Here is a 19,492-nt window from a genome sequence, read left to right as displayed (position 1 = left end):
TTATCTCTGAACACTTGCTTCATATGTGAAAAAAATGTGAAAGCAACCAAGACACACTTGATTAAACCAATCGTGCTTGTAATTCTGAGAAGTCCTCCTGAAGGCCTGACGTATTCGATCAGCATAGGCAGAAGATCTCACTTCTGAAAGTACCGTGATAGAAGATAGGAAGAGTTAGTACATACATATAATCTGCTTTTCCTTCCAAACTAGCAGCTTTTCAGTAAATTCAGGGCATTTATAGTACATAAGTGTGTGTTTTTCGCTTTTTTTTTTCTTTCCTTTTTTGCATTGTTAGTTATTCAAGCCTTAGCATCTCAGTATTTCGAATCCTCTTGAAGAACTGACCTAGCCAAGCTCAATACCAGATTACAATTTAAGCTGTGTTTAGTCATGTTTATGCAATTGGGATTCTGGAAAGTAACCTCCTATTCGACGCTGTTGAGCTCAAATGCCCTTAGGTTGTTTCCTTACACTGGAGAGACTCTCTAAAGAGTATGAGACAGTCGGCTTGTGCCAGGACAGCCTTCACGTAAGTTCCAGTTTAAAAAATAGGTATTCACGAGGTTAGAAAAATGGCCAGGATTTCTTGAATTTTTAAGGCACGCCGAGACCCACTCTCTGAAGGTTTCAGTCCTGGGCAGCACTCTGAAAGCTTCTAGAGTGGTCTCGGTGTGATTCTTTTAAAGAGATGGTATTGCTCAGTGACAGTCATGATATAAATGCTATTCATTGCCAGGTCCACTGGGAAATGACAGTACAGCCTTGTGACATTTACTAATCCCTTAAATTCACTTTGAAAAAATAATATTAATAGCTGACCAGAATTGCTGTGAGATTTGCATGACTGGTACCATATTTTGTATGGCTGGTTACTTGTCATGAAGGTCCGTAGCTCTCATGGTGAGTTATAAGCTGAAACAAACTGTTCCTGCTGCCTGTGAACATTCCTGCTCCGTGACATGTTAGCCCACGATGTCTGCTGAGATGTGAAACAGATGAAAGCAGTGAAAAAGTAAATTTACAAAGATAATTTGCTGAAACAGGGCAGGCTATTTCACTCTGACTGAACGAATCTCCTTGTCTGGTCATGCTTTGAATTACAGTTGCTTTTAGTTTCTTATCATACGCTAAGTGACAGGACTGATACTGATTTTCCAAACAATTAGGTTTATTCCTAAATTAGTGGAAAAATCAACCAATATTTCATTGTACTGTTGCTTTTATTTCCTTATCTTCGTGGGGGTCCTGGGGTGTTTTACAGGTGTTTTATAATTATTTATAATTTCAGAGTTATTGTACAGTTATTTACGATAGTAATTTTGGGTAAAGCATGTTCATTCATTTGTTAACAGGTGATGAATTTCCACTGTTGCCAAGCTGTCAATTTAACGGCTTGTGAAAGCTGCTAAAGTTTGTGGAATAAGGGTGTGTGTGGGGGGGGTTGTGGCAATTTATTTCATTTATATCCCACAAAGCATAAGTTTATACCTGAGGCATACTGAAATTAAATATTTTCCCATTTATATATGAATTAAATGACTTTTTTAGTCTGCTTTCAATACATACTATCCCCAAAAGTTTTAAGTTGAAATATTTCACATTAGGTTATTTAATATGTTCTACTGTGTATGTGGTTATGCGAAACAGAATTTGGAAAACTTTAATTTGGTCAAGTCTAATATGGCTAATATTCCAAATATTTAATTTTTGCCATGACGTGAGTTTTTATATGATATTTCACCACAGCACTCTTGCTATTTACTTATTTTTTTCCGTTTTTCAGTCTTGTATTTTAATGTTCATATTTGTGCTTTAATGAGGCATTTTAGATAGATTTGTGTAATAGATAATGAAATGAGGCCTATTCTATTCTTTTATGAAAAAGAGTTATATGAACCCATAGAGAGAGATTAGTAAATCATTGTTGCAGTGTTTGACTAATTATATTAAAATTGTTAATTTGCTTTGAGACAAGATCAGCCTTGCAGGCTGCCTTAAGGGCATAACCAGAGTAGCAGTGTCCTCGGAGGGAGCTGCCAGCCCAGCTGAGGGGCTGGCATCAAGTCCCCTCTCGTGCAGCAGCTTCGTGATCAGTCTGGAAGAGAAGACAGCACTTAAATCCACGGGTAGCCGATCGGTAAATAATGACAACGCAAGTAAGAAATACAAAACGACTCAGGGAGAATAAAAGTATCAGAAGAATTGGAGTGACCCTGAAAAAGGGTTTGCTAGTATGTTGGAGGGAAAAATAATAGTTTACTAATGTGTTTATGAGGATATAGTTCGTTAATAAAAATGAATTGTATTCTCTTTTCTCTATAATAAAAAAGAAGAAGAAAGCACCGTTTGAAAATGCAATACAGATCACATGTTCACAGTCCTTCCTAGAACAAAAGTAATTACTTTTTTTTAAGAGGCTGTTCTTTATTGTGTTCTGTAGAGATGCTTTTTTTTTTAAATGTGTGGGTTTTTTATTATTATATTTATTATATAATTATATTTTTTTATTATATGATTATATTTATTATATATTGGAGAAATTAGGTAAGTGTGAGAAGTTAGGTAAGTTAAGAGATTCAACATGGAATTGAAAGTAGGACTGTTAAGTTGGGGCTGTCTCTCAGCTGTAAAGTGGTGCTTTTGGTCAAGACAGACTGAGAAATTTGAAAAAAAAAATGCTATGCATCATTTTCAAGGTTTTTTGTTAGAAATATATTGTCTCATTTCTTCTTGCTTCGGGCATGGCGTGGTGTGGACTTTTTTGGAGTTGTTTTAATATCAATATATAAAGCACTGTGGCCGTTGCTTATACTAATTCTTGGCCTTCCATATGTATGGTTGAGGTAGAGTTTACAGTTGTTAAAAGCTGAATTCCTTGTATTGGTGAGTTCACCTGATGCAGCTTCATCCATATCAGTTGAGCTCACTGCGGGTAGGTCTATGAAGATAGAGAAGAAAGATTTAAAGCAAAAATCCTAGGAGACGTGCAGCGGGAAGGGGAGCAGACTGGTTTGGGGGATATGAAGTGTAAAGCAGCAGATGAGCTTTTTTGATGGATGCTGCAGCTTCTGTAAAGCAAGGACAGCAAAACATCATGGAGCAGAGAAGAAACGTAGGTGTGAGAGGCAGGTGTGTGATCGGGCCCGGGGGAAAGAGAGCACAGGGGTACGTATAGAGCTGAGAAAATGTGAAACAAAAAGGTTGCTTAATCATTTTCATTTAGAACATATAATTTAAAACTTTCTGGCCTCATTTATGTCCAGTATAAGTGCTTTTGCAAAACTTACCTTCCCAGGTGGTGAACTTTTCCAGCTGTCCTGGATTTTCAGTCAGCTGATGCTTGTTTGTTGTTGCCTTAGAGTTGCTCTTGAAAGAGCAATTCTCTTTGCTAGTTTCCCCCTCCACCCAGATGAATTTAGAGAATAACAGTCTTCTGCCAAGTGCCTTTCTGCCAAGTTCAAAACACTAAGCTTTCTTTTTTTTTCCGTAACAGCCCCTTTATCATCACACATCCTTTCTTTCTCATTTATTTTTGTTTACTTCATCTTTCTTGAAACAAGCTAAAAATGTACACAGTCTTGCAGGTAGTGGAGCAGTGTAGTTAATGCTTCTCTATCTGCTATTGAGATTGCCTTCACACCCAACCTCAGGGCTACATTTCAGTTCTTTCATGGTGGCATCATATTGTCAGCTTAAAGACTTCTCATAATCAGCTAATGCATTCTGGAGTTTTACATTTTCTTGTTCTTGATGTTTATGGATGATTAATTCTGGCAGAAAAAAAAAAAGATCACTTGTCTTCAAATTCATGACCTTCCTCTTTACTGTTATATCTCAGAGCAATCATTAAGGCTTGCCCATTCTTTTTATCATATTTCTACCCGTATTTGAATGGAAATGTGGAAAGCTGGTGAAAAAATGAACAGTTATGTTAAGCTTAAGTGAAAGGAAACCTGGGAAATGGATGGTGTTACAAGTAGAAAGAAGTATGCATCTAGAGATGTATATAGCAAGAGAGATCTGGGTACGTATGCAGAAGGTATTAGATAATATGGGCATAATCAGTCATCTGGTTTGTGCTGGAATATCACCTAATAATATGTGATGTTTTAATGCTTAATGCTCATTTTATTACAGTCTTTAATATCAAGAAAAGAAATGACAAGCCCTTTTAGAAAGCGATTTTTTAAACTTTAAGCAGACTGTACGAACAGTATGGTTTTCATGAAGTTAATATTTAACAATATAGGAACTATAAAACTTTGTAAAGTGTTCTACAAAACAGATGATCAGTTTTCTTTATGATAGTGTGTTTCATCTTCCAGGTCTTTATCTTCCTTAGAAAACTCTGATATAATGAGATATGGGGTTATATTGATTTAATATATTTCTTTTGTGAGAAATGCTCAAGCTGTAGGTTCCATTATGGGATAAATAAAGGTAGGAGGAGTTTGGAAAAGTATTAGAAATGAGGAAAGAAAAGATAGGTAAGAGATATTTATTCAAAATGCTTATTTTTTGATTTTTATTTAATAAGACATTTTGTAAATTAGGTTTTAGAAATGTTGGTAGGCTGTTTTTGTCTTGGATTCGCAACACCTGAGATACTGCAGCAATACCACATGAGGGAGCTCGGTCCCGTTCCGCAATTTGGAGGCCACGCTAGGATGTGCTTCAGATCTAGTGCTAAGATTGAGAGAAGATTTAATGCAAGAAAGGGGAAAAACAAAAGGCTGATGAGATAATTTTGTAGTGTAAATGCTGGCTAACTAGTGAGAGTAGATGACAATAATTTGTAGAAGCATACAAAAATGATAAAGAAGGGAGAGCCTGCTTGTTCAGGGGATTCCCAAGACCAAAATTCTGTTTAAATGCATGAAAATTCTAATGGCTTTTTGATTGAGAATAGTTGCTTGAGGGAAACGATGCTTTCATCCTTAAATTTAATGTTAAATTCAATCAAGAAGATTGAAATGTATTTTTGTAAAGAATTTTTCACTTCTAGAATGATAATTCATTACAGATCTGTGTTTTGTTTTGTTTTGTTTTAAATTGGTATAGGCTTATTTTAAAATGTGAAATTAAAGTGAAAGGGTACTCAATAAATTCCTTGACTGTAGGTAGCATGAAATTTTCTAGATTCTGTTATCATACAACTAAAAGCAAGATGGAAATACCTGGAAGAAATTGAACAATTTTGGAATCTCTCTGAATGAGGAAAGTTTTGTCACAATAACGTGTCCTCGTGTTCGTGTTTATAGATTCAAGACGTATATCTTGATTTCCTGGCTTTCTTGCTTTCTTTGCTTGCTTGCTTTCCTCTTTCCGTCTTTGTCTTTGTTTGGAAGGCACCTGGATGCATTTTAGGGCCTTGGATGCTATGCCATTCTGTGCATTTCTGTTGCTTCTTAAAGAGGAGACATGAAATCCTGATAAATAAATGAAGTGAAATCTTAATTTTGATGTTATAGCTGATGATGAAAGATGAGCAATCCATTGTATGGATTTTTTTAGATTTAAACTATGTGGAGGAAAAACAGTGAATGATATGTTTTTATTTAATATTTATAGAATAAATTATTTCCTTATACTGTTGTGAATCTCCCCTTAAACTAAAAATTCTTCCATATCCCGGATTGTTCTTTTAACAGTTTTGCTGTGTTTATAGTCTGAGTGAACGTGCAGATAGATAGCATGTTACTTGATTTTAAAATAGATTTGTCAAACACAACTGTCTCAAAATCCATTTGGGGATTTTAAGTTCTAGACTGATACTGAGTTGAGCGGTGGGGTAATAGCAAAGGAAAAAAGTTATTGAAAGAAAAAGGAAGGATTTTTGCTCTCGCTGTTTTGGCTTTTTAAAATCTACATGAGTTCAGTGATGTATTTTGTAGAGTGCAAGTGATCGAATTAGCACAGTGGAAGGGGAGGTAAAACAGAGTACGGAGGTGGCAACAAGTAGGCAGGGAAGAGGCTCTTATCAGGCAATGAAATGTAGCTGAAACTTGGCTGATTAGATATCAAAAATAATGTCACACAGCTCTATAGAAAATTGGACATGATTGATTTTGTAAAATCGTGGACTCGCTTTTTGTCTGCATCTACCCATGCCTCCAAAAAGAAAAAGATATAAAAAAAAAATCCTTTCAGAGAGGACAAATGCCATGGAGAAGCATACTCATGTGTTTTAAACCGCTGTATTCCAACTCAGGAAACATTTGTTTGATATCCTGGTTTTGCTATAATTATGCTATATGTTTTTTCCGTCTGGCCACAGACATCCGCTTAAGAAATAGAAGTGTTTGTGGCTGAGCTCTATATACCTTTGAGGAACTGCATCATTTCCCCAGCTTTTCTTCTTTAAATGTTGTCAGTTCAGAGCAAGGCTACGTGTATAAGTCCCTAGCAAATGATTGCCCAGTAAGTGATGGTTATGTATGTCTGGTGGGAGTACACAGGAAGAGCCCGAGCGCTTACCACAACGCTCAGCTCATCTATGATGTGTGCTTTTAATTCTGCAACCAGTGTTCAAAATATTAGTTAGATGCAGAACAAAGACTCTCATGTTTGGAAAGTGCTCACTCTGAGACGGATATTTTTCTCCATGTTTGAACTTGTGAACACCTCAATTCAAGGATTTTTTTTGTGCTAAACATATCTGTGACTGTAAAAAACTGAAGCAAATTCATTTTCCATTTATTTGTGAGCTGACCTAAAAGTCCACCTTTTGATTTCAGAAGCCTAGGTTCTTGAAACTCTGTGGTTGGGAGAAGGAAAATAAAAATAAAAATAAAAAACAAGAAAATAAGGATTTCCTGATGCTGCATTAAAGAAACGTAGAAATGCAAGAAACCATTTCTTTTGCTTCCCCACACCTTATCCATAAAGCTTATCTAGATGAAGTAACGATCACATCTGCTGATTGAAGCTTGACAGCTCAAACATACCTCTGTTAATTAAATTCATATGAAGTGAGGAAAAATTGTGTGATCAAAGAGACTAGTCAAAATGGCTGCAGTTTCTGTGAAAGATTTAGGGCAAACAAAGCTGTAGTTATTGTTTAAGATACCATTGTGTTTTCCAATGCTAATACAATATTTCTAAGAGTGGCTACCTTTACTGCAGCTTTGCTGGGATAGATACCAAACAGCTATTTTTTATTGTTAATAGAACATCATGTGTCAGTGCTTTCTGTTGCTCAGAACAGTCATATTTAATTAATTTGAATATAATATGCAAAACAAATTCTGCAGAATCATTTTGTTTGTACTAACTTCATTTCAGTTGTTTTTCCTTCTTGTTTTTATTCATCTAAACAGATTTTTATCTAATTGTTCTCCAGGGAAAGTACACTAGAAATCCATTACTCTTGCAGCATTTTCTGTTTGATGGTATTCTTGACTACCATGTGTCTGTGTTGCTTCCTGATTAATGCATTTATAGTGATTATAGCTAATTGTTTGCCATCAGGAAAAATGAGAGAAATCAGAATGTAGAAAAGCTTCAGAATGCTACTTTTAATATTGTTCCAAATGGTTTTAAAGCAGGATATTTAAAGTGACAATTAGGTTGAAAGCTACTTGGTTTCCATTATAAAAGGTTCTTGATAGGCACCAGGATAAAAGTGCACAGATGTGTGTCGTCTTTTCAGATTTCTTAGATATTTGACTCTAGGTACGATACCCAACAGGGTAAGATCCGAGTAAGGATCTATGGCCATGTCTCCAGGATAGCAAGGTACAGAAAATAATTGGCAAGTTGGTTAACCAGCTGAGGTGCAAAAAAGAGACTCAAGATAGTCTTTACATTTTTCAGGGTTTATATATATACATATATTTGTTATTTTTCTCCATTTTTCTGTGTGTCGTCTTTAATAGCCATTGATCTAGCACCCACATCATTTATCACCTCATCATGCTATCATCATGTTGAAGTACATGCTGTAGGTCTAAAAACCTTGATGGACCTGAGGGAAAAATCACAAAATGCAGATCAACATGAGCATGCATGCTGGGTATAAAGTTACATCTGTTTAATAATTGATCTGGTATAATCTTCTTTTTCCATAATTTTAACTGCTCTCACATCCTTTTCTGCATAAGTGCAAATTAATGGACCATACCATACATTCAAGGTTGGAATTATACTCTCCTCTGAAAGTACATTTAAGGTATATATCAGAAAGGTTTGCTTTGCTTTCAGGAGCTGTAGAGCTCAAAGAAATAGTTTCTTCTTTCTTCAATTAAACACTTTTCTAATCTCCATCCCTTACTCCCTCCCTTCTCCCCCCTCACTCCCAAGAAAAAACTGTGACCCTGTTTGGATCTTTTGGAATATTTTCATATTATAATGAAATTCATGCAAAATTGTTATGTTTTAAAGTTGTAACTGTTTTACTCTGAAAAAGGTATTTTAAGGTAATAGCTTGCTCTAGCTTTGAAATTTTTCTGACTCTATGTTCAAGACCTTTCCTTCTCTCTAGAGTGTGGCTTTTTAAATGCTGCATTTTATGGCTGTTGTCTGAGAAGCAAATACTTACACTTACTTGGAGGCTTTTAAAATCATTTTTCTTCCTACCAGAGGAGGAAAAAAAAAAACTTTTTTTTTTTTTTTTTTTTTTTAAGTCTTTAAGCAGACTTTTCTAATATAGAACAATTTAAGAAGCAGTCTGTGGAGCTTTATTCTTTGGAGTAAAAAATTCATAATGTAGGCCCTCATTTATCATTTTTTGCCTTGAGAGTTCCTATGGGACTTTAGAGATACCAGTCCTGGTTGGTCTTCACATCTTGATTAACAGAAGGATAAATGAAAGGCAATACTGGAATTATGTTGATGTAAGCTTTCTGTTGTATGCAGTAAACTGGCATATGTAGAATCAATAGAAGCAGCTGATGGTCTTTTTTTTATATCTTGGAAAGTTTGAATTCATGAAAATGAGGAAGTAATATGATTGCTTAGAGCAAGGAGTAAGTAAATATCGACAGATTTTCTAGTCAATCAAGATGAAAGTTTTATGGCTTTTTATGGATAAATCAGAGATTTTGTGCTAATTAGAAGATTAGGTCTGCTTGAATACAGTTGTGAGAAGTTTTTTTTTTCAAACCTGAAGTTAGGCATGATTCTGCAATTTAGGGAGAAAGAGTTTTTGTGTGTCTCTACACTGTCATGCAGTGAGTTGGTTACGTGCCGAGTGGAAGCTACATCAAAGCTAGAGGAGACAAATAAATCCAAGTATTTGGTCTATTTCATTATATTGAATTGCTAACATCCGCTGAAATGCTTGGGATCACAGTAATCCTTTTTATTGAAAAACAACTTTAATAAAGCCCTTCTGGTATGTTGAAACAATTAACTGTTCAGTAAGGTAATTTTAAAATTAGATATTTATAATTCGCATACTGAATATTCAGGCAATTGATTTGTTTTTAGTTTCTCGTGTTTCTCTTCAGCACTTGTAGTGGTTGGGTTTTGTTTTGACATGCTTGGAGGAGAAGCAGCTCTATTTGAGATACAATAATATCTGTAAAAAAAAATTGTACATTTTGTAAATATCATTTTTTGTTGTTGTTTGGTAATTGCTCTTTGAGTAGCTCGATTTTTTTTTTTTTAAGACCTAGTTTATAGAGGAAAAGATATAGATATTTTCTCTGAGATGTTAGATTTCGAATTGAAATTTTGTATGAACAGGATACCCAACCTACTATAGAATCATAGAATCATAGAATCATAGAATGCTTAGGGTTGGAAGGGACCTCTAGAGATCATCTAGTCCAACCCCCCTGCATACGCAGGGACACCTAGAGCACGTGGCACAGGACTGCATCCAAGCGGGTTTTGAAGATCTCCAGAGAAGGAGACTCCACAACCTCTCTGGGCAGCCTGTTCCAGTGCTCTGTCACCCTCACTGTTAAGAAATTTTTCCTTAAGTTCCTATGGAATTTTTGATGTTTCAGTTTCCGGCCATTTCCTCTAGTCCTATCAGTGGCCACCACTGAAAAGAGACCATGACCGTCCTCTGCACTCCCTCCCTTGAGGTATTTATATACACTGATTAGATCCCCTCTCAGCCTTCTCTTCTCCAGGCTGAACAGGCCCAGCTCCCTCAGCCTCTCCTCATAGGGCAGATGTTCCAGGCCCCTGATCATCCTTGTAGCCCTGCGCTGGACTCTCTCCAGCAGCTCCACATCCCTCTTGTACTGTGGGGCCCAGAACTGGACACAATACTCCAGATGCGGCCTCACCAGGGCTGAGTAGAGGGGCAGGATCACCTCCCTCGACCTGCTGGAGACGCTCTTCTTAATGCAGCCCAGGATCCCATTGGCCTTCTTGGCCACGAGGGCACACTGCTGCCTCATGGTCAACTTGTCGTCCACCATGACACCCAGGTCTTTCTCTGCAGAGCTGCTCTCCACAAGCTCGGTCCCCAGCCTGTACTGGTGTCTGGGGTTATTCCTCCTCAGGTGCAGGACCTTGCACTTGGCCTTGTTGAATTGCATGAGGTTTTTCACCGCCCAGTTGTCCAGTCTGTCCAGGTCCCTCTGGATGGCAGCGCAGCCCTCTGGGGTATCGGCTACTCCTCCCAGTTTGGTATCATCAGCAAACTTGCTGAGGGAGCACTCTGTGCCTTCATCCAGGTCATTGATGAATAAATTGAACAGGACTGGACCAAGGACTGACCCCTGGGGGACCCCACTAGCCACAGGCCTCCAACTAGACTCTGCTCCGCTGATCACCACTCTCTGGGCCCTGCCATCCAGCCAGTTCCTAATCCATCTCACTGTGCACTCATCTATCCCACACTTCCGGAGCTTGCCCAGGAGGATGTTGTGAGGGACGGTGTCAAAAGCCTTGGTGAAGTCGAGATAGACGACATCCACCGCTCTCCCCTCGTCTATCCAGCCGGTCATTTCATCATAGAAGGCTATCAGGTTAGTCAGGCAAGATTTCCCCTTGGTGAATCCATGCTGACTACTCTTGAGCACCTTCTTGTCCTCCATGTGCCTGGAGACAACAGCCAGTATGAGCCGTTCCATCACTTTTCCGGGGATGGAGGTGAGGCTGAGAGGTGAGGTGAGGCTATGGCCAAGTCTGAAGCTCGGTTTTGTATCAAAACTTGATTCAGCCTTTCATGTATGGAAAGCCATCTATGAATGAAGTCTTGAATTTCCATTCAGGTTCCTTGAGGTATGAATGCACACTTGGCTGTGCAAGTGAAATCCTCTAATTCTCTCCTGATTTCTTGCCTGTTTTACCGTATCATTAATTTCCTTTGTTCCTAATGTCTTGCTGCTGAGGATGTCAACTACCACCTGTGAACAGGGTTAATTTGCAAGCAGTCCTGCTAATCCAAGCATTCCTGTTAGTAAAGGAAACATTTATGATGACTGCTGTAATAGATGGTTTTTATCCTGCTTTCGTGCAGTTAATCTTATCTATCATAAGGGCATACAAACAAAAAATCAGCTGTTGTGAGATTATTGACATAATTCTCTTTGTATAATTACTTCCCTTCCCCCCACTATTTCATTTTGGGCACCAGCAGTGTTACTTATAAGGCAATGCTTTCTTTCAAGCTTTGTAAATAGACATTTTTTTTAGCAGATTTAAATATTAATCTTCTAACATTGTTGGCAGTAACATGATATGTATTGAGCTAACTGACAATAACTTATAGACCCCTTTTTATAAAGGATGGATCACAAGCTTCAATTTGTTACCAATTAATGACTGCCAGAACATACTATAATCTGCTGGCAGGTTTTCAGAATGAATAAAATAAATCTTTGGCTTGATTCTTTTTCAGTGTCACGTGTATCCGTCCTGAAGATGAGAATATAGCTGATTTTATCCATCCTGCAAAAATGCTAATAAAAAATAAAAATCACTTTCTTGTCAGCAGTTCAGAAGTTTGGACTATAGAGATTTTGCTCTGCTTCATCCATCCGTGGCATTCCATATGCATGGGCATACCGTGGCGTTCCATTCATATATATGCTAGCATATAGCTGGGCAGCTGAACATAGCTTAGCTTCTACTAAAGATTGTTACTGTAGTTACCAATATTAATAGAATGATATCTGTGATATATAGCAGAAGAAACATAATACTGAGGGTATGGGTTTTAGGTGTTGACTGTCGCTTTTCATTTAAATTGCTTACCTTTTTAAGTAGAATACTCAAATTGATGATGCCTATAGAAACACAAAATGATATTATTTTACTTACAGAAAGTTATTTTACTTGATAGAAGCATTAATAGGGAGAGAAGAGACTTAAATGTAAATTACTTATAGATTACTGAAATTTATGATAAAAATGAAGATGCATTTTTGCAAGAAAAAACACCCAATTTTTATGGATTGAAAAATATACTAAGAATCTATAAAACAAGCATTAAAATACTCAACAAAGTTGTTTCACTAAGATAGAAGGTTACACGCTATAGATAATAAACTAACCAGTTTTATGCTGTGTAGTTTATACACTGGTATGCTTGTTTTATACCCAAGTTGTAACTTAATCAACAGTTGGTACTTTTTGTCAGTTGAGGCATTCCAAATGTATCCATCCCTTTAAAAAACTGGAGGGTACGTACATGTGTGTGTGTGTGTGTGTGTATATATATCTCTTCAGAATAACAAAGTATTATGACATGCAGCTGCTTTCCCTCCTACTTGGAGTACTGTTGACATTAATTCCGTAGTTCAGTTCAGGACAGGAGGGAAACATTCAAACATATAATTTGTCATGGAAATTTTAATAAGCCAGTTATAATTAAACTCTATTATCTGAGACGCAGAACATTCTGATGGAAATTGTCATTATCAGAACAGTAAAAGGCGTGCTTGGGAGTTTGAAGTAACTACCAGAATAATAAATTGTTTCAAATTATAAATTCAGCAAAGCATGAAAGAATACATTTTGACATATATATATTCAGTCTTGCACTGCATCCTTAGGAAGGCCTGGAGCTTTATCATTGCACAATGATACAGCTCATGTTCATGAACATGTTTGACTCCTCAATGGAGCTTTAAAAGTCTGAAACTTCAAACAAAACAAACAAAAATCCAACAAGTGTTTCAAAGATGCTTGATTTAAAACAAACAAACAAGAACAACAAAAAAACAGTGAATTACTTCAGCAATAGGTGAACCAGAGCTGTCTTTTGGGAATAATTCCAGTCTGTAACGTGTACTAGGATCACAGTGTCGCATAGGGTGACAAACCATGAAACATTAAGTGAAACTGAGCTTAATGGAAGATAGGTTGAACAAATATTTAAGTTTAGGTAGTTTTGCTTTCCAGACTCCTAGAAAATTCGACTGATTATTATTTACCTCCTCATTACAGTGCTAATTTCTATAATTTGCTAAGTACTCTGATTCTTTCCTCATTAGGGTGAGTATATTTAAAAATGAGACTGTCTTGCATCTTTCCTCCCAGTGGGCCTTTATTTTCTCCTGTGCTTTGTTTCTGCTCTCCATTAGGAGTAAATCCATCTGCAGCATAATGCCAGCTGCCTCCTCCTTAAACTAATTTTATATGTAAGCACAAACTTCTGAGAAAGAAGAAACAACATAAAATGAAAAACCCTCCCAGTGGAAAGCTGCTTTCACCTGTTTCAGCTTCCTGTAACCGGTAACTGGAAGGTCCTGTCAAGAGAATTGCTGTTGAGTCTTTGAAGTGCTACCAAAAAGCGTAGAGAAATTTTTGGCAGACTTCTTTCCTTTCTTTGCCTCCCAATGCATCCTTTGTTCTTCTGCGAGTACTAAAGACAGCGGCAGTTTGCTTTACTGCTCATACCAACAGTTGACACGCCTGAGGTTGATTTGCAAGAGGCAAGGGGCCTGCTTAACTGCTGCAACACCAGGGTGTGTTTTTCCTGATGCTAATTAAAGTCCTGGTGCTCTCTCTGCTCTGCCATATCCATTATTGATGAAGGCCAAGTGTCAGGGTTGGCTCTCATTTTCTTCCTAAGTGCTGACAGCAATAGGCCTTGCCTTTGGGCAAGTGAGTTTTTATGTATTCAAGTGCTTTATTTTTCAAGTTATATGTTGATACGATATGATATCTGTTCATAGCAGAAAATATGGGTAAAGTGGTAACTATCCTTCGAAAGGATTTGAGGTCTTTAACGTTGATTTTGCTAAACTTTAATCTTACCTGTTTACATGAAAGAGACCAGCCAATAGCTTGGAAGTAGCATGGTAGTGGACCTGATGTGGACATGCAGAACTGAAATCTACTACTGGTGGCAACTAATGGTTCCTTCTTGTTGGTATTACCTAATGCTTTGTCCTATTGATTGCTTAACCATTGACTTTATGACTGAAAATTTCTCTAAGTACAGCTGGCCTTACTAATGTTTAGCTATATACCAATTGCAATGCTGTACTTAGTATTCTTAAATGAAGGGAGTGAACGAATTGAATAAAACCTGGCTGCAGAGTTCCTCCCATATTAGGGAATTTAAATATTATTTTTCCCTTCATAAGTCATGAGTGTCAATGAAACTACAGAATTGGACAGAAGATTGACAAAAAAATTAAAGATGGTCTCTCTCTCATTCTTTTTTCTTTTTGTGAACCAGGAAAAGATAACAAAAACTGAGTTGAAAGTATTGTAACCAGGGAAGTGGGAAATCACTTAGGGAAGGCAACTACAAATTTTATACAGAAATAACACTTCATCACAAATTCTAATTTGACACTTAGAAAATTAGAATGATTCAGTGCCATTGTCAGTAGTGTTAAAATGAGAGAAGGAAAATATATTAAAGGGCATGAACTTTCCATTATCTAATACCCATTTAAAATAAGTATGTCAAAGCATCTCTGGGAATAAAAAGTACACAGTTTCTCTGATGGTGACTAGATACAGTTCTATTACTGTTGCAATGATGTTTTTCATGCTCATAGTAAAGAAATACCTCCCCATATTTTCAAGCCCATATTCCTGGGTTATGTGGGGCCTTCTAGGAAACCTAGCAAAATTCGGGGAAGCTAGTTATCCTTGGAAAGATGGAATAATATTTTCAAGATTTGTTTTTTTTATATAGCTATGTACTGTGAAGTGTTGACTCAAGATTTTTTCATGATTATAAAAGAAGGTACTTAATATATAATATATACAGGGGATACAGGAAAATGAAGCTCGAAAATAAAGGTATTCCTCTTGGTAAACTATTGGTATTAAAAGTATCTATACATAGTTTTGACAGTTTGGATATTTTTTGATTTTATTTTTGAAATAGTGTAGACAATTGTCTTTTCTGCTCTGGACTTATTGTATTGTCTAAATATTTGAAATAACTTAAAGTACATTTCAGATAACAAATTTATTAGTATTGTATAAATGTGAATATTACAAGTATATATAGTGTTGTCAAGATTAACTTTGTAATACCATATTATATGTGACCTTGGAAATACTTGTGTCTACTAACTTATTTGCTGCAAGATTAAGTAGAGTTTAAAATGGTCCACTTGGTCATCTCACTTATCCATTTTGCCCACACTGATTTATCTCATAAACTGGTTGTGAAAAGTATTTCCTACCTGCTTGCAGCTTCCTACTATTAGATACATAAAATTTCAACATTAATATTTTTTATCTGTTACTTTTAAAAAGTGTTTCCCAAATGTCAGTATTTAAAACAGTGGGATTTTTTTGTTTGTTTATTTGTTTTTTCCTTTTTACAATGCACTTACTGCCACTGCAGATATTGAATGTGCAGGCTGAATGGACTTGAGGAGCTTTGGCTAAAAGAACTAATTTCAAATCTATAATGTTTTAAAATGTTTTTCTTCCTTTTCTTCCTTTTCTTCCTTTATTTCTTTCAGATTTTTCTGTCATTTCTGGTATTTGGCTTTATATTACCTTACTAAAGTGTTTTTTTTTTTTTTTTTTTTTTTTTTTAAGAAAAGAACCATAAATGTCTTGTATATGTAAATGTACATTTGTATTTTTTTTCTCAGCACTATTTTGGTCTTATTCTAATAAATTTTTAGGCTGTGTTCAGTATAAGTATTTATTACCTACCTAATGCATTCTTGCTCATAAATGTTCATTTTCTTTTTATATAGCTAATTGTCTTTGAAGACTGAACTATTCCATTTTGTCTTGTATTAAAATGAGAGATTCAACAGTCTAAGGACAGAATTCTAATCAAGGAGGTTCAAATTCACTTAACTAAACTGAAAGCGTAGATACTACTGAATTTTGTGCACTAGTAGGAAATGATGTAGGTTTAACTTACTATTACTAAAACATGACCTTTAAATATTTTTATATGTCTAAATGTCAAAATATATATACTGCTTTTTTGAGATCTAAATGAACATTGTAAGTTGTCAGAAAAGTAAATCTTGCATAAAATCTGTCCTTCGAGTTGAATCTTTTTACAAAGAGACTTCTAAATAAATATCTACATAAGTTACAATAATTTACTTGAAAAGATAGGTCGATGTATTTTGTGTAGGGCTACTATAATCTGGATTTTTTTCCTTGATTCTTCCAATTTTGCCTGCAGTATTTTTGTGTCTACTCTGTGTCTGAGACCTTGGTGGGAGGGAACTCAGATTATCATTGGGCATAGATGCTATTAATAGACTGCTGAGCTTGTCGTCAGCTAGATTTTCAGCCTTGATACTCTTGCATTTAGCTGATGTAGCTGGTTAAATGAGATAGCCTTCTAAGTACCCACAGCATCCAAATACTGAACAGAGAATGTCTAGATTTCCTTTCTTTATTATCCAACTTGTCAGCTATTTTCTGAAGAATGATTTTTGGTTCTACTCTAATCTCCAAATAAAAAGGGTTACATGGTTTCTCTGTATGTCTTATCCTCCAATTAGTTTCTAGTTTGTTTGTTGGGTTGCAGAAAGATAGGGATCTCAAAGATATTATATGGTCCTAAATAGAGTGCTAGGCAGAGGCTCAAATTAGAGACTCAAGTATGGGGAAAGCTTAAAGAATGAGCTCTGCTGTATTAAATATCAGAGAATCCACATGGAAGAAAATCGTTACAAATGAAAGCCACAGGGAGCCAGGCTGCATGATTTTTGTAGCTCAGGGAACAACTTGTCTCTTTTGTTCCTGGGTTTTGATATGTACAGCACAACACTTTAATCAGCTACAGTTCAGTTTCAGCGGAACTCGTCGAATCGTGTGCTAGCTGTTTTTTACAGTGATTTGTCGCTTTATATCTCTGTGGATATGAACAACCCACAACAAATTAAAACAGCATATTGAATCTCATTAGCCTTAAGGAAAAACAATATTTCACTTAGTAGCTTGAACCGTTTATGTGTTTATAAATAAATTGTTCTAAAAATAATTTTTCCACATAGAAAATGCATGATATTTTTCTATTTTAAGTAATTATGTCAAAGTTTTAATGATGACTGCTGGGGTGGAAGTCAAATCTGTTTCATTTCTAGTCTGTCTTCAATTACTAATAAAGTTGTATAATATACTGTGATGTTTTAGCAATATAATTTAATGGAAGTGAAAACAGCTTATGTAGCTCTTTCAGGATGAGAGAGAGAGAGAGCGAGAGAGAGCAAGAATATGCACCCACTCTTGGAGTCGTCTTCAGTGTTTCATTTCTGACTCTACAACAGTCCCTTACGTATTTATCCTTAGAACTTTCCTGTAGCAAAGTGATAGTGGTTTGTGTGTCTGATTTTATGTGGGTCAGAATTTCTATCTAGCAGTTTGAGTTGATTTTCAATGTCCATACAATCCATTGGTAGCTATGTGCATTTAGATACAAATAAAATGTGTTCACGGTAGGAGAGAAACCACCACGTGGATAGAACAGAGCACTATAACCATCTTCTCTATGCAAGATAACTTTCAGTTATTTTCATAGAGTGTGAACAGCAATCACTTTATTATGTGAAAAATAGAAGAAAAAAAAAGTTTAGTTTTTTTCCACTGATTACATTTGAAATGTTTTCCTTAACAAAAACCTACAGCTTTGCTAAGAGTGCCCGAGACCAATACGAAAAGTTGTCCAATATGCACAACAACATGACCAAGTTATATGAAAACTTGGGAGAATACTTCACCTTTGATCCCAAAGCAGTAAGCATAGAAGAATTCTTTGGTGATCTGAGCAACTTCAGAAATCTATTTTTGGTGAGTAAAGTTTGCGAAACGGTATATGTACATGTCTGTATAGATCTGCATACATATGCTTACGTGTTTGTGTATATTTTTTCTTTCTTGGGTTCTTCCAATTCTAACTTCCTCCTGTTCTCTCTCTATTTCTGGTGTTATAATTCGCTTTGTGTTTTGTTCCTGTAGCAGGAAACTAGATGCGTGTCTCATGTAGATGCTTATATTTCTGTTGTCAGTATGGCCATTTTCCTTTTTTTTTAATAAAGGAATTCAAAAGAATTTCATTTTAAGCAGATAAGTTTTTAAATGGATTTAATGTCATCTTTACTAGTGGCTGTCTGGGAGCCATAATCAACTGCACCATAGGAAGTATATAGGGAAAACAGATGCCAGGAATGTCACATTGTGTCTCTAGAGCATGTTAAAATCACTTTGAAATACCACTGCATACGCTGTTTACCATACAGCTGTAGCTCACGGTGCTCTGTTTTGCCAGTAGCTGGCTGAATTTGTCAAGTAACCATAAGGACCTTCTCTATAATAGCACCAAACTTTAAACCTTAATTTTAGTGCATACAGTTTATTAGCAAAAAAAGCTTTTACTGGATATACTTAACTGTTCATTTTAAATCAGCTGAAATTGTTCTTTTCCTGTGAGCAAATAACCAATTCTTTTATAATTAGTAAGTCTGCCAACACATCAGTGCAAAGACTTGTCAAGAAAAGGAGTAGTTGTCATAAGCTGTTTCAATGCGTTTACTTTTTCATGTGTTAAAGACTTAATTTTTTGCATGTGGATATCTAAATTTGGAAATCTTTGAGTAGATAATGCTGTTGTAACTTAACTAGTGGAAACAATCTTGAGATCAGCAATATCCAAGTATCGGGATAAAAATAGGTCCTCAACTATGTGTAAACAACTATGAGGCTGATAGGAGTTAAAAAGCAAATATTCAGGCTTTGTAGAAGAAATATGTCTTGTACGGGGGGCGGTCCTTCAGCTGGCCACCAGATTGGTTTCACAGAAGAAGAGGTGAAGGATCACTTCTTTTCAGCCTCCAGAGTGTCCTTTCAGGTAGCCCTTGTGCATGGAGCATTCTCTGCTGCACACTGTGGCCTCATGCTCAACTTGCCCGTGAGGATCCCACTCCATTTTCTGCACGGCAGCTCTCTAGGATTGTATTTACATTACGGTTACACTTCAGGGTAGGTAGAAGACTTGGACAGCAAATATGGATTGAAAATTGTAGAGGGATTTTTTGTTTTGTTTTTAACTTGGTTGTATTTCCTAAATGCTGAGAGTAGGATGTCAGGATTTGGGTTTCTGTGGTGTTTATATGCCAATAATCAAAGGATGATT

At 36.2% G+C, this 19,492-nt stretch overlaps 1 protein-coding gene across 1 annotated transcript in view; it reads left to right on the top strand.

Moving 5' to 3' along the window:
• The window catches only part of DIAPH2 (diaphanous related formin 2), a 206,860-nt gene that overhangs the window by 99,222 nt on the left and 88,146 nt on the right, over positions 1 to 19,492 (top strand). Inside the window, exon 25 of the mRNA XM_088527588.1 lies at positions 17,986 to 18,150. Coding sequence (XP_088383714.1) covers positions 17,986 to 18,150 — 165 coding nt within the window. The remainder of the gene's footprint in view (positions 1 to 17,985; positions 18,151 to 19,492) is intronic.

The sequence above is a fragment of the Tinamus guttatus genome, unplaced genomic scaffold, assembly GCF_059628265.1.
Source record: "Tinamus guttatus ecotype Peru unplaced genomic scaffold, ASM5962826v1 Tinamus_guttatus_pri_ptg000287l, whole genome shotgun sequence".
Taxonomy (NCBI): domain Eukaryota; kingdom Metazoa; phylum Chordata; class Aves; order Tinamiformes; family Tinamidae; genus Tinamus; species Tinamus guttatus.
This window is presented reverse-complemented; position numbering and strand designations above follow the sequence as displayed.